The 15,503-nt window shown below is 39.4% G+C and overlaps 2 protein-coding genes across 2 annotated transcripts; both read left to right on the plus strand.

The window, feature by feature from the left end:
- Window positions 1–943: 943 nt before the first annotated feature.
- Window positions 944–6,013, plus strand: lim2.1 (lens intrinsic membrane protein 2.1). The gene is made up of 5 exons (XM_084373220.1): window positions 944–1,026; window positions 2,430–2,611; window positions 3,867–4,016; window positions 4,491–4,625; window positions 5,818–6,013. The coding sequence occupies exons 2-5, from the start codon at window positions 2,437–2,439 to the stop codon at window positions 5,877–5,879; spliced, it is 522 nt and encodes a 173-aa protein (XP_084229346.1). The 5' UTR covers window positions 944–1,026; window positions 2,430–2,436; the 3' UTR covers window positions 5,880–6,013.
- Window positions 6,014–10,735: 4,722 nt separating this feature from the next.
- bsx (brain-specific homeobox) lies at window positions 10,736–12,802 on the plus strand. Its single transcript, XM_084373833.1, has 3 exons — window positions 10,736–11,167; window positions 11,739–11,929; window positions 12,342–12,802. The coding sequence occupies exons 1-3, from the start codon at window positions 10,924–10,926 to the stop codon at window positions 12,582–12,584; spliced, it is 678 nt and encodes a 225-aa protein (XP_084229959.1). The 5' UTR covers window positions 10,736–10,923; the 3' UTR covers window positions 12,585–12,802.
- The last annotated feature ends 2,701 nt before the right edge of the window (window positions 12,803–15,503 follow it).

The raw sequence follows: 15,503 nt of genomic DNA on the forward strand, positions 1-15,503 counted from the left end.
GAATTGAGGTTTTGGAACGGCCGTCCCAAAGTCCTGACTTGAACCCCATCGAGAAGATTCGGACTGTGATGAAGAAACAAACAAAAATTTTGTCGTGGACTACCAGAAGCTTGTGGATGGCTATCAAAAGAAGTGAACATGGCCAAGAGACATTTAACTAAATATTAGAATTACTGTATGTATATTTTTGATCAAGCAGATTTGGTCACATTTACAGAAGACCTATAATAAATTCATTACTGAACCAAACTTCATGACTGTTTTTGTGACAAAGTAGTTTGTGTTCCACTCATTCATCACAGAAACATGAGAGCTGTAGAAATCATTTAACACAAGGCTGCCATGATATACATGTTCTTAGTATGTAAACTTTTGACCACGACTGCTACGCTACACACACACACACACACACACACACACACACACACACACACACATATATGTCTATACATATGTGTGTGTGTGTGTGTGTGTGTGTGTGTGTGTGTGTGTGTGTGTGTGTGTGTGTGTGTGTGTGTGTATGTGTGTGTGTGTGTGTGTGTGTGTGTGTGTGTACATATATATATATATATATATATATATACAGTATACTCATTATATATTAAATCTATTTAAACAATGTGACAATGTTTGCTTTTATAAATAGACAAAAATCAGAAGTAGAGCTGCCAAAGATCCTGATCCAATGCCTGACTTGCTCTTCACTAAAGCCCATTCAGCCCTCCACTTTCAATCAAAACCATGCAGTCATCAGTATTGCTTCAGCTTGCCAAGCTTTGGCCATTTCTGTTTTTTCAGCAGATTCCCAAACCACAAAACTGGTGGGTGCTGATTGGCTGGTGGTCAGCCTGGCCTATTGTCTCAGCTATGTGTTTGTTGTAGCCCCAGTTTCTCCCTATTCACCCCGTCAAACGCAAGTGCTATTAGCTTGCTGGAAATCGGCCTGTCTTGGCACCAAAGGTTCTTGTTGTATTTTGTCAGGTCACCCTGTCTTCATAAACGTCTTCATAAAAGGGGTTGATTAAGGTAGGATAATGTCGATTTATTTTTCCGATCACTGTTGATGTTCACATAGTTGTTTATCTTTTTGGTTTTTTTAATTTCTTTGTGTGATTTTTTGCCCATGTGGAGTCAAAGCACCAGCTCTGGGCGCTCGACAAACATTTTCTTTTAAACTGTCTTTATATGAACAGTCTCAAGTCCCAGGGAGACATACCTTTTCACTCTGCAGGCAATTAGTCACAAGTGTGGTGATGGTGAATGAAAAGACATTAAAACCCTTTGAGATGGAGAAATGCAAGCCGTATTCTAAACTGATTACCACACAGATATTGAAGAAGAAGAAGAAGAAGAAGAGGAAAAAAATTGTATCAATGAATGATTGTATGACAGACATGCACAGTATTTCTCTTCATCTTGATAGGTCAATTTTCTCAGGTGTTTGTCAGTGAGACATTTGTAGTGGGAGTTGAAGAATTGGAGGGGAAAAGGTTGAGTGATGTGATTGTGATTGAGAGGAAACAGTCAGCCTCGAGGTCAGTGCCAGTCACAAACAAGGCCCCTGTCTGAATGAAAAGAAAATGAAATATAACTGCTTGTTTCAGGGGGTATATCCTGGCTTACAAGAAAATGACTACCAAGAAAATATTAAATCCAATTGGCTGACTGATCATTAAATAGAATTATTAGAATTTTCTTTGTTGACATTCTGAGACAGCTGACATGCTAGGGATCAAATGGATTTAAATAGTGCTCTGCTTTAGATTGAGACAGCTGCTGGAGCTTGCAAGAGAGGATGCTGAGAGGGAAATGGGATCCAGCGGAAATACGGAGCTCTTCAATGAATACACAGAGCTCTTCAACGAGCATCCCGTTCGGGTTTCAGACATAACAAGATATATCTATCTACCATCCTTTCCCCTAAAAAAATCCATGGCAGTTCTCTATGAGAAAGAAACGATGGCTGCAGGAAATTGCATCCAGGTGGAACAATGAGCAATAGATGTATCAAGTATCAAAGCATGGATAGAGGCTGGACCTGTGTGTGTGTGTGCGTGTGTGTGTGTGTGTGTGTGTGTGTGTGTGTGTGTGTGTGTGTGTGTGTGTGTGTGTGTGTGTGTGTGCATGTGCGTGCGTGCGTGCGTGCGTGCTTGTGTCTGTGCGCGCTTGTGCAACACAGTTGGGGGTGGGGTTGTATGTAAAGCCCATCTTCAGGGACTGATCTCCTAGAGAACAAAGTGGAGCATACACACACAGACGACCCCACAGTTCAATCCAGTGGAAATAATATGTTCATTACAACGCAATTACTGACACTTAGACCCTCTCTCCCTGAAGTGTGTGTGTGTGAGGTGGAGAGAGGAGGGGGCCCTGTCACTGACCGCTGATGCTAAGTGACCTTATGTTCCTCTGTATGTGTGTGTCTGCAGGTGCAGGATGTACAGCTTTATGGGTGGAGGGTTGTTCTGTGCAGGCGTGGGGAACATCCTCCTGATAGTTTCCACAGCAACCGATTACTGGATGCAGTATCGGCAGTCCAGCAACTACATGCACCAGGGCCTGTGGCGCTACTGTATGCCAGGGAAATGTTTCCCACACAATGATAGCATTGGTAAGTGTAACCAGGAGAGTTCATATAGATGACTGGGGAACTACTAACTTAGAGTTAGCTCAATAAAAAGATGGAGCTCTCAGTTCATTGGTTGAGGTAAAGCTCAGAGGGTGAGTTCTAAGATTACATTTTAAAGTGTTGTAAGATTGCAGTAACTATCTCAAATGTTCAGCAGGCTAGTAAACAAGCTCAGCATCTGCACAGCTCTATATAGTTAATTTGATTATGAGAGCAGCTGGACTGACTTGTTCTTCTATCTAGTTAGACTCAAAGGGAGCAGTAGCGTACCAAGACTCCATTTTTCAGTTAGTAGTTTGGGCATATAGGCTTCATAATATTAGGTAACGTCTCTCTTGCTCTTTGCCTTTCTCACTGGATTACAGTCTAATGTTACAGAAATTTGTGATTGTCACAAACATACTACAAAAAAATAAGAACCGTATTTTTGATTACACTGTAAAACACACCGAGGTTGTGGTCTTTTGTCTAATAGGAAAAAACAGCTGTGATACCTGATTCTGCAGTTTAGTTATTTCTTTTTGTCTGTTAGTTTGTTTTTAGAGATAAAAACACAGTGTGCACAGCCGAGGTAGATAATCTAAAGAGTGCTGGTTCCTCTTATTGAGTTTCAGTTAAAGCAACATTATGTAACTTTTTTACCTTAAAATAACAACTTCAAATCCTTTTGATGGCACAGTGTCTTATAATAGGGTAAATAGTGTCTCTGTCTCAGTCACTCCGCCTCCTATCACTTGTTTCTGCCTTATGTAACTTCAGTGAGAGGGTAGGGTCACAGACACATACATATTTACTTCAAGATCCAAGTTTTCAAGACATAACATTGTTCTAATGTAATGAGTTTTGTTTGTTGGTGACACCTACATTACGCCTGATAAATTACTACAGACCCGGGATTTGTATTTACGACAGTGGTGTTGCAGTCAGAAACTGTGGGGGGCACCAAATCACACAAAATGCCAATTTCTACATAATGTCTTCAAAAACTGCATAGTAGAGTATGTTATGTTTCAATCACGTCTGTTAAAGATTTGATTGATAGATTTAGGATTTCCATTGGACCACTGTTCGATGGATTTGTGATTTGATCTATTTTTCTCATTTCTACCATTCTTCATCATATTGGCTTGTTAACATGGCCTGAACAGGGTCACAATCATTCGAGCGAGATCATTCACCTCTGTTGACTCGCAATGATCCCGACAGTGTACCTATTGACCTTTGATCTTGTCCACAGCCCACTTAGATGCCACCCGTGCCCTCATGATCCTGTCTCTTTTGGCCTGTTTCATTGGCATCATCATTGGCATTATGGCCTTCATCCATTACTCCTCCTTTGACAGGTTTGACAAAACCTTTGCTGCAGGCATATTGTTTTTCATCTCATGTAAGTTCAACTTGATTGTTTCTGTAATTTGTTGCTTTGGTTTGAGCTGTAATTTGCATTTGGTTATACCTTGATTGATTGTAACCACCAAAACCTGACACTGAAGGAAGGTTTTTGAAAATAATATAATGCACTAATCATGAACTGACTAACTAAAGACAGCTGCTTGTCATGTTTCTAAAAGTCTTTATTCATGACATATAGCTTCCATTTAGCTGTGTTTTAATGTTTTTTTTTGCATAATTTGTGGAGGCCTTTGTTCAGTATTAGTTAAACAGTTTGGTGTTATTCTGTAACTAAGAATCAACCCATGGTCACAACTGAATTAATGAAGAAATCATAACATGATTAACTTAAGTATTTTCTGACTGAAGATTAGAGCTTCTATGAGCAGCCGGCAGTATTGGTTGCCCATTTGTACAATTTTCAGAAACATTTTCTTTACATTTTAATATTCAATTTTTTCTTGCTCAGGCTTTTTAGTGTTTCTAGCAATGGCGGTGTACACTGGTGTGACTATTAACTACTATGGGAAACGCTATGGAAACTGGAGGTTCTCCTGGTCCTATATCATTGGCTGGGTGTCAGTGGTGCTCACCTTCTTTTCAGGTAAACATGCACAACAACCAAACTTCATTTTCCTCTCTTTTTCAAATTAATTGATGCGTCAGGGTTCCACTCCAAGTGTTTTCTTGTGGTTGTGGGTGAGGCCGTCTTTGGCTAAATGTTAACCTCTTTTCAAAGTGTAACCTTGGTGACTTCCTGGAAGTTATGGCTATCAACAGGCTCAAACTACATTATATAGGATTCATTTTCCACTACATCATTCGGTACTTTTTAAATTCTTAAACTACAGTAGTACCTGCATGCATAGTTAACTGCATTCCTACAGCCCGCACTATGTCTAAAAAAGAAAACAAAAACCAGAGAGAGAGAGTAAAATTACAAGATATAACTCACTTTTTCAGCAGAACAGAGTCAACCCATGTATTGGTTAACCGATAGTCAAGCAGCTGGATCAATGAGGTGACATTATCAGTAAGTGATGCTTGTAGTAAGCACTCATCTCTGAATCCTCCCCCATGCTGTGCAGTACCTGCTGTTCAGCAGGCTTTTCACTATACTGAATATGAAAATTGAGGGAAGCAGCATCCATATGCTGAAAATACCATGATGTTAGTGAAAATATCATCACAATACAAAGAAGTATTACTATGATAAGTAAGGTAGTGATGAAAAACAAAAAGACTGGGATATACAGGTATTTCTATATTTTTCAAAATATGCATGACTTCATTGGATACAAATAAACAGCACATGTATAATGTGAATTGGCAACTGCATGGATTTTGTATGCATTACAAACGTTTTTGACACAGCAGAGGGCCTTAAAAATGTGTCCCACAACAAAGCTGCTCCATAGATTGATGTACAGAGAATTTAAAGAACTCAATAAAATGTATGATGTCTCAGAATGAGGCAGTGAAGCCAGTTTACCAATTTAAGTGTCTTGTGTATAAATGAAATATATTCAAAAACTGATTAGGGCCCGAAAAATAGCAATTGACCACCACTGTAATGTAGCTATGGAATTAAAATGACACAGATCACATATATTTGTGCATATTGTGTCAAAAAAACAGCACCAAATATGGGTTTAAACATAAGCATAGACTCCCCACAAAATCCCAATACTTCTCCTTTTATGTAAAGGGATTTTAAATCATTCATTTAAAATTTCATGTAGCCTAATTTAAATTAGCTAATGGATAACACAGATCTAACCTCTCTTTCTTTTCAGGGATATTCTATTTGTGTGCCTATCGGATGCATGAATGCCCCAGGAGCGCTAACTCGCATTAAAAGACTCCAACCATCATCCAGAAATAAGCCATGGATTATGATCATGAGAGCGGCACTGAGGCAGTGTGTAGACTCTCACCATCAACATGGAGGCAGAGCTGACCTCTGCAGCATGAACGATCAACGTTTCAATGATTTCAATAAAAGATGAAGTGATGAAAAAGGTGAATATTTGACTCTTAATTTTCATCGACAGACACTGTGCATTGTTTACTCCTACTTACTTTATCTGGTGATTTACTAGTGACAGTGTTTCTAGCGTTGTCTGGTAACTAGTGGAGGCTGGCCACAGGATGTGATGTCTCCTGAGTGCTCCATTCAGGCTCCCCGCCCTTATCTTTTCAATACTGCGAGTCCAGTTATTACAGTAATCTGTTCATTGAAAAAGAAAAAAAACTACCCCTCAGATTGCAATTGTGACCTAACACATATTCTTCATATATCTTAAAAGAAATGAAAATGTTAAAACTAGATTTTTATTTTAATGATGGGTTATTATATCTAATTTGATGCATAAAATAAAGTACAACCAAACGTTCTTTTTCACAAACTGTGGGCAAATACATCGAAGTCACACAAACCAAAAGACATATGCTTATATGCCTGTGAAAACTCCGCTCGTCCATAATGACGCAGTAGGCTAATTCAACGTTCTACCTCGCCATTCCAGAGGGTACATTGAAATACGTGTTCGCTATTGGTGTAAATAAGTTTTAGAGTATTGAAAAAAAATCTTACTTAAGATAACTGAAGCTACTAAATACAATAAACCATCATTATGTTACTAGTCCATCAGTAATATTTATATCTTAAACAATGTCTGTCATCTATAGCCTACATTTTATGGGAATAGAACGGACCATAAAGGACCCATGATGGAGACATACTGTATGTAGCCTACCACTGATTTGTGCTATTATTTCTGTAAGCCCCATGTGAACATACTTAAGGTGGGTTAGAAACTAATAAAGTAATGAAGAGGAGCTACATCCCATTGTTCATTGGATCTATCGTTCACTATCCCCAGCACGGCTGCTTTGAAAACTATAACCCAATACACTACTGCAGCCCTCTTACCCAAACGTGCCACTTAATGGAGTGACGCACTGCCTGGACCGACTCAAATTTTACTTAATGAAATGGCCACAAAAAGCCGCTTAGCCGCGCCTCAAGAATTGATCCTTAAGGCGATTTCGTCACCATTTGTTTCATTTACTTTCTAATTTTCCCCTAAAAGCAACTTGTTATCCTGGTGCGCTCCATAAAAGGGATTGACGCACAGCCAGGTGCAGCCGGGCTGCCTCCATCTGCTTCGGCCCCGTCTTTAAAAGCTCTTTTCTTCACCTTACATACAAAACGCTATAGAAAAGTTTATGAATTTGTGACTAATGGAATCGTCGTTTTACAAACCCGTCCGAAAGGAAAATTATTTAATTAGTCTCATGAAATATTTTCCGAGCAATAGGTTACTTGATGTTACCACACTTGACATTTTTTTTAAATGGAGTTGTTTTTTTTGTTTTTTATGGAGCTGTTATATGTTAATACCTGTTAAGACTGTGTTGTCTTATACTTTAGGGGGGAAATCCACAGCGAAGTTTTCTTCATCTCTGTTATACAACCAGTCCCTCCCGCACAGTAGCGGTCTCATTGAGAGTCAGTTTAATATGCAGAGACAGTGGAGCAGAGTAGCCAAAAACTGAACCCAGGTATTAGTACTGTTATTTCACAAAAACAAGTAGGCCTGCTCAATTAGAAATAAAGATAGTGGTCAAAATAGCTACTTCAAGTAGAGTACTAAAAATGACTTGAGTCGTGAGTAATTTCAAAATGACTCTTTATTTGATGTGTATCTGACTGATCTGATCATTTTAACCACAGATGGTCTTCTATGGGTAAAGGTAAACAGACATCTGTATTTATTTGTGATGAAATGACAAATCATCATCTCCTGATTAGATCAAATGCCACAGATACACCACATCAACATCCCCAGTTTGTATCTCTCAAGTGCGAACAAAATATTACATTATAATTAAACTCTATCAAGTTAAAATGATATTGTTTGCTTGTTATCGCCTATATTATATATGATCCGGAAAATAAATTGGCAAATTGTGTGTTTGTGCATAATAGACTATGTATGTTATGCCAAATAAATATGAAGAGTGTCAACATGTTGCAGTGTCCTGTGATGAATCCAGTATAGATGTCCTAAGTCCCAGTGTGACCACATCTGGTCTGTCCAATCACATGAAGACATCAGAGATGTGACCACATCAGAAAGCAGGCGTGATAGTAGTTTTGAAGCATGTACGGTGTTTATACATTAAACGTATACGTTTAAACACAACAGACACACTTACTGCTCTCCGTCAGCTCGGTGCTCTGATGACTTCACAGCTGCAGCCTGCTGCACTGTGCACTGGTAACTCATCTGTAAATATTAGCGGTCAGTGCGATTTGAAAACCATCCTCCTGCAGCAGCTTCTGTCTTTATGCTGCTTTGAACAGTCATGTGGAGGAGTGACTGTGGAAGAATAACAGAGCGCCAGCAGACCTGGGACCAGCTGACCAACTCTTAACGTACTGTGCATGAATGTATTAAATAATAGATAAATAAAGGTAGAGCTGCCACGCAGACACTTAAAGGACTGGCCAGACGTTTCAACTCTTGATCATACAGTTTTATTTTTTATTTTGATATTTAGGAAATAATCACCGAGGTCTGGACCTCGGTGACCTCATAGCTACGGCCATGCTTACTGAATAAGAAGGTTGAGCACGGCTTTTTAGAGGATAGTGCACATATTGCAGAAGCTTTATTCATGGATGGAGTTATTATTGAGTCGTCTTCAGGTGGAACAATCCATTTCATGCCAAAAGGTGTTTGATTTGCAAAAAACAACCATACTAATTTACATTTTGAGCGCACACGTCCATTTAACACAGCCCTGTGCAAACTAATGCAGCAGAACAGTGATTTTCCAGCGTAACTGATTCCCAGTAATTAATTTGTTCTCCCTCCATCTGATCAAATGGAAATCCTGTCCTCCAGCCCAAGGATTACAACTTCCGCTCTGACATCTCCCTTAATTGCCTAATAGCATTGCAGCGTGAATTCTGCCTACATTAAGACACTTTCACATTAACCGGCCTGATTGGAAATGTGATGACAACACCATATCAACAAATTACAGCGCACCGCTTTCTTTCGCAAATGGGCACAGGAGCGGCACTTGTACTCTCCCAGATTTTAATACCGACAATTACAGCCAATTTGCGCGGAATTACTAGACAGACCTGCAGCAGAACAATCCTCCTGTGACACGGGCTGCATCACTTGATTCAAAAACTACACGAAGGAAGAGTGCTGAAGTTATCCGAGTGAATTTCTTGGACAATTATAAACCCTATGTGGTCGCATGTTCAAGTTTCAAGACAAGTCAATCTAAAGTTTTGTGTCAATGTCCATCATTTATTCCATCAGCGTTTATTTATAGAAAGTCATTATAATATACGAACAATCCGAGAGGTAGCCTACATAAAATCACTGAGGAGCAAGAAATGAACACATGTTATAGACTGGGTGAAATACACACAAACATGCATGACATACAAATGCCACGTGCAGTAGAGTATACAACAACATAAAGCCTGTCAAACTCACTGTTATTCTGCACACTGACAAATGTTAAACATTGAGGTTCGACTGTGGTTATTTCAGACATGACACCGATACCCATTATTAGTAAAGAAGGAGACTGATAACTGATATTTGGAACTGACAGACCGATACATTTGCAATAAAAATGAAAATCTTGGTGTTAAATTTGTGGAAAAAAACAGTGAACAGAGTTCTTTACTCAAGAACTTCCTTTTTCTGTAACTTAATACTTCCTCTCCAATACATTTATTTGATCATTTTAGTTACTTTGCAGATTATTATTATTATTATTATTATTATTATTATTATTATTATATTCCGTGTGAGTGTAACCACTTTGTGGGCAGGACATTAATGAGACTACAAAGTGGTGACTACTGTCAGAGCCAAAGTAGTGCATCTTTAAATGAATTCATTTGATCGGCAGCTGGACAAAAGACAAACAAGAAACAATCATATGAATAATCGGGAAAAATGCTGAATATCGGCCAGACCGATAATAGGTCAAAAGCTAGAATATTTCTATGGGACAAAGCCACATTTGATTCACAGCACCACAAATTATGAACTGCTGTAGGAATTATGAAATACTTTAAGCAGGGATAAGCTACTATAAATTGTTATTTATAGGCAACAGTAATTACAGTTTCACATATGTAAAACAAGTAAAAAAAAAAATAAAAAAACATGCCTACCAATATACGTATTTCTTCAGCACCATGGCCAGCGCCCGGCTCCACAAACTAACTACAGCCTAGCACAGTTCACTATTAAACACTTAATGAGCAGCTCACTGCAGCTCCATGGGTTACATCCCATGACAGCATGATAGTAGTAGGCCCTCCATTGTACTCAGAACTGAGCAATTGAACGTTTAATCGTAATGTTGTTGGAAACTGTATTTTACTGACTAAACTACATGAAGAAGGCTTCTGCCATGAGGCCATTCAATGCGCGCAAACCCGGCAAAAACAGCATGGTTGCTCGGCGACCACATAAGCACCGCTAGGAGTGGTGATTCTCGGTGGGGACTGTCAGTGATGCGGTTACAGGTGCGCTGCATCGCTGGAATCTGTGAGCTTTTTTCACCTGCCTCCAATGCGTCTCAGCCAATCAACCCCCCCTCCCCGCATCTCCCCTCCGCCCATACACGGCTCCAATTGGCTGATGCGCAAATCAGTTTCCCCAATCCGCTACTCTCTGTGAATAAGTACTTGTTGGAAATGTGGCCTCCCACTGATATCTATGTAATGCTCGACGTAGTGTCATTCACTGATCACACACAGAGGCTGCATTTAAACCTGGGAGACTTGGGGGGAAGAGGCAGATGCTGATGCAGGTTTAAAGGCAGGAAAATCAACAACCCAAACTAACATCATGAGCATGAACTACGCGTCTGCGGCGACCACGCAGAGGTCGACGTCGTTTTTCATTGAGGACATCTTATTGCACAAACCCAAGCCGCTGAGAGAGGTGATTCCCTCGCCGTTCTGTAGCACCCTGGCATCCCGGATGCCCATCCTCGAGTATGGATATCCACTGATGCCAACCCCAATACTCGCGCCACATCCGCACCATCCCCTGCACAAGCCAGAGCATCACCAGTACTTCTTCACATCTGGTAAGACCAGGAGAGAGTGTGAGGAGGAGGTACACGCCTCGAGTAAGGAAACTTGTGTCAGGTGTACAAAGTAGGCTGTGATGCTGACGTGTGTCAGCTGTAAACGGTGTATTTAAAAAAACAGCAGCGTGCTTTTACAAACTGGACATTGTCATTGTCATTACTAACTCATCTATGGATGTATTAACCATGTATTACATGACTGAATATGGGAATATAACATCATTTTCAGTGGCAGACGGGTCGGGGTGATTCACCTCACATAGCTTACTACAACATGCAGGAAAAATGAGTGAAAAGTTAAAGCAGTTATGGTTGAGCCTCATAGGAAATAGCCTCACAATAACCGCCAGCTTCCGTTCTCATTTGCTGCATCAAATTATGAAAAACGTTCCGTTCTTCTTATCTCATGTCGCTAACAGCCATCATCAAACTATAAATCGCCAAAAATAAGAATTCAGTAACAGAGAACTTAGTTGCTGTGATATTTTAGAGTTTTATTTGTATGTTTATGTATTGATTTTTTTTGGTAAAGTTGTAATTTTAAATCCCTGTTTGCTGTCACCCGCAGGGATGCAGATGCCGGCGCTGTTCCAGCACCACGCAGAGTTGCCGGGGAAGCACTGCAGACGCAGGAAGGCCCGGACGGTTTTCTCCGACTCGCAGCTGTCCGGCCTGGAGAAGAGGTTTGAGATCCAGCGGTATCTGTCCACACCGGAGAGAGTGGAGCTGGCCACGGCGCTCAGTCTCTCCGAGACACAGGTACACACACGCGCGCGCGCACCCACAGCTGAAAGCACCGGGCTGGTTCATTGTTTATTCCATTTTCAATTGTAGCCGAAAGAAAAGTGGTGATCAAACAAAAAACTAACACAAAATCTACTTCGAATGCTGAATTAAGATTTTAATACATGAATAAAATACACTGAGGGAATAGCTGATATTTAGCTATTTGTGTATTAAATGTAGTCTAGGCTACAGGTCAATTTGGTACTAAATATACAGCAGATTCAATTTATTCGATAAACCTCCTATTTCTGTTTGTGCTATTAAAATAACCTTAAACCAATCTAAGAATTTTGTTTTTATACTGAGTGATTTCTTTAGAGAATCATAAGATTCATAATAAGAGATCATTTTAGGATCCTCTGAAATTCGCCTTTCCTCTGTGCAGGTAAAAACGTGGTTCCAGAACCGACGGATGAAGCACAAAAAGCAGCTGAGGAAAGCGCAGGACGAGCGGAAGACTCCCGGGGAGCTGGAGAGATCCGCGGACAACTCCAGCGAGAGCGAACTCAATGACAAGAGCTCGGAGGAGCTGAAACACGGACAGGAGCCGGACTCGTACATGCTGGACGAGAACGACGACGATGTGGATATCGAGGATGACATTTGCTCCCAGGATCATCTACTATAGTAGGCTGCAGAGTGACTTTAATCACACTGTAAATGCACTGTATATACTCCGCATTTTCTTTTGCTTCCAGTGCAAATATAGTTGAAAAACAGGGGCGGGATTAATATAATGTAAATATTTATTCAAACAAGCATACTTTTGTTTTTTCTCTTTTTTTCTTTTTTTTTCTTTTTTTTTTTTACAATTGCCCCTTTTCCTATGAGAATTATCACCGTATGTCTGACGAGACAGAATATATCACGCTATTATTATTATTATTATTATTATTATTATTATTATTATTATTATTATTATGAGCCTACTAAAAGTTCTAGACATTTGTTTTTTTTTAAATGCCACATTTATGTCTTCTTTGTTGTCGGACGGAAATCTGTACAAAAGATTAGGTTATGTATATATAAACAATCGAATAGCTCTTTGTAACATAGACACATTATACTACCCCATCCTTTTGCACTTTTAACTCAAACGACATTTTCTATGCTACTCTCTTTTTGTATCGTTATTATTTCCGATTTGTCTACTTGTGATATTTTATTTGCAGTGTGTCCATATTGGTGGCAGTTTTGTAAATCAAGTTTTGATCGAAGACACTGCTTCAGTGACTGGCATTTATATTATTGTCTGTATATATAGTATATAAATAATGACTCGGCTCTCGGCTCCGTTGACTCTGTTAGACCCGAGGTGCCAGTCTCCACAGCATGGAGCACAGTTCTGAATGCGAGGCTGCGTGTTCTCTATTGGGTTTCCTGCATGATGGCTTGGAGCCCGCTGATTTTTAAACCACCAAACACAAACGTATAAAACAGACTGAGAGACATTACCAATAGTCAGTAGGTGCCAAACGCTTACACCAGACTGCTCGTAAATATCATCATTTTTTATGTATTCTTGATATATGTTCATAGTTCATTCTACATAAACAAAGGTTGACTAAGAATTAAATTCACTACAAATCAGGACGTTTTGTTTATTTGTTTCAGCTGCCACTTTAATAAAGGACAGGGCTTTGACAGTTTTTTCTGGGGCAACTGAATTTTATACTGAGCAAGAAGAGAGAAAAAACATGACGACCACACGCAGAATTTTCTAATATGTGTAAATGTTTGCATCTGTGCAACGCTAATAAAGGTGCAGCACATGGACCGTACACACAATAATAATGTATTTCACAGTGGTAAGGGTTTACTAGATGGACTTGGATGTTCTCTAGAAAATCAATCATGACAACAGTGTGACCACTGTGACAAAATACATTTGAGCATATCTATTTGACCTAAAAACATTGTTTTCATCTAAAAGCATTAGAATTCAATATGCCAAGAATTACAATAGCCTGAAAGTAAATACTTGGGTACTTACTTGGGTAATACTGGGTATTTTTACTGAAAAAAACTCAATAGTCCGAATTCAGTGTTGCAAAAATGAGCACATCTTTATTACACATTCTATAATTTTGTTACTTTGAGACAATTTTCTGAACATTGTTCTTGAAAAGAATGTAACAAAATAACAACAACAAAATAATATAATTTTTAGGACTATTTGGCATTTTACTGTCAGTGAGTATTCTGGAGAAATGAGCCCATTATTTCTGTGAGGGTCCTGTTGTGCCATAAGTTTGCCCATATCCTGATCAAGTTTTGCATTTCTTCAATTAAGTAATTTACTACTAGTCCATGCTGTAGAATATCTCATTAAAAAAAGTCTTTAAATAGTCTTGATAAACAGTTGTCCAGCATATTGAGTGTGCTCCCTCAGGTCCATAGACGACATTGCTGTAAGGCTGTAGAAGCAGATTAATAAAAGAGCTGGTTTCCTTCAAGTGTTTTCTTTTCTTTCTTTTTTTTCCCCATTTATTTTAACAATGGAAGCTAGCAGAGTAGTTAAGTATTTACTAATTATTAATTTCAGAACACTTTCTAAAAAGTGTGTAAGAGCCACTCACATTTCAGAATTTTGAAACAGCTCTTAGTCCATGTATTAAATTGTTTCATCACAAACAGCATCTCTCAACAGGCATTTGCACAATGCAGTCCTCTCTTACCCTTCACACTGGATTTGCAATCCTTTCCTGCTGCCTTTTAAAAAGCAATTCATGTCATCATCAAAATGTGATTCTGATTAACAGGCAGTGGGGAGAAAACCTACGTGGAGAATAGGCCATGCAGAAGGTGATCAATTAAAAGATTAAGCTTTTTGCAACACATGGACGCATCTGCATTTGGGCCTAATAGCAGGGCCATCAGCTCATTTTCAGGAAGCCTGCCGCCTACTGAAAGTGTGCTTTTCACATCAAAGCATCCACGTCTGCCTTAGCTTCCCAATGGGCAGAAAGGGATGCTAATTTGGCCCCCTTCATGTATAGTGGTGAAAGACTCCTTCAATTAACTGGATTTCAATGGCAAAAAACGAGTAGGTGGGACCTAAAAAAGATGCAAAGAGACTCAGTCTGGATAGGCAGGGTTTCTCATTAAATTAAAAAGGGCTCCGTCATTTGTTTCCAACCGCGCATCTGAGGACTTTAACACTAAAAACACAGAGCTTCAAAGAGTCCATGATGGGTTAAATAGAGACTATAATCTAATTAAAATATTGCACAGAGGTAAATCGTGCTTTGATAATGATCTAAGGGTTCAATTAGTATAATGAGCTGCTTGAGAGTGTTTTGTGTTGGGGAGGAGTTTCTACTAAGATCATGGCTACAAACGTAGGACTACAACCAAATCAGGTGAGCTTTAAAGTGTCATCCATCATTTGAGCAGGATTTCCTACAGTGTTAACCAGAGAAATGGAGTGGATCAGACCCACAGCAAAGAGTGTTTTGACTATTCTAGGGTAAACAGTAATGTGGTGAGAGGAGACAAACTGGCCATGTGGCTAAATAACAATAAGAGAATTACGTGTCTCTTCCAT

Source organism: Pagrus pagrus (assembly GCF_965226575.1).
Source record: "Pagrus pagrus genome assembly, chromosome: 14".
Taxonomy (NCBI): domain Eukaryota; kingdom Metazoa; phylum Chordata; class Actinopteri; order Spariformes; family Sparidae; genus Pagrus; species Pagrus pagrus.

Coding starts and splice junctions, on each gene's coding strand:
- lim2.1 (XM_084373220.1), top strand. CDS start 2,437: ATGTACAGCTTTATGGGTGGAGGGTTGTTCTGTGCAGGCGTGGGGAAC. Junction 4,017..4,490: donor CATATTGTTTTTCATCTCAT/GTAAGTTCAACT, acceptor TTTCTTGCTCAG/GCTTTTTAGTGTTTCTAGCA. Junction 4,626..5,817: donor GGTGCTCACCTTCTTTTCAG/GTAAACATGCAC, acceptor CTTTCTTTTCAG/GGATATTCTATTTGTGTGCC.
- bsx (XM_084373833.1), top strand. CDS start 10,924: ATGAGCATGAACTACGCGTCTGCGGCGACCACGCAGAGGTCGACGTCG. Junction 11,168..11,738: donor CCAGTACTTCTTCACATCTG/GTAAGACCAGGA, acceptor TGTCACCCGCAG/GGATGCAGATGCCGGCGCTG. Junction 11,930..12,341: donor TCAGTCTCTCCGAGACACAG/GTACACACACGC, acceptor TCCTCTGTGCAG/GTAAAAACGTGGTTCCAGAA.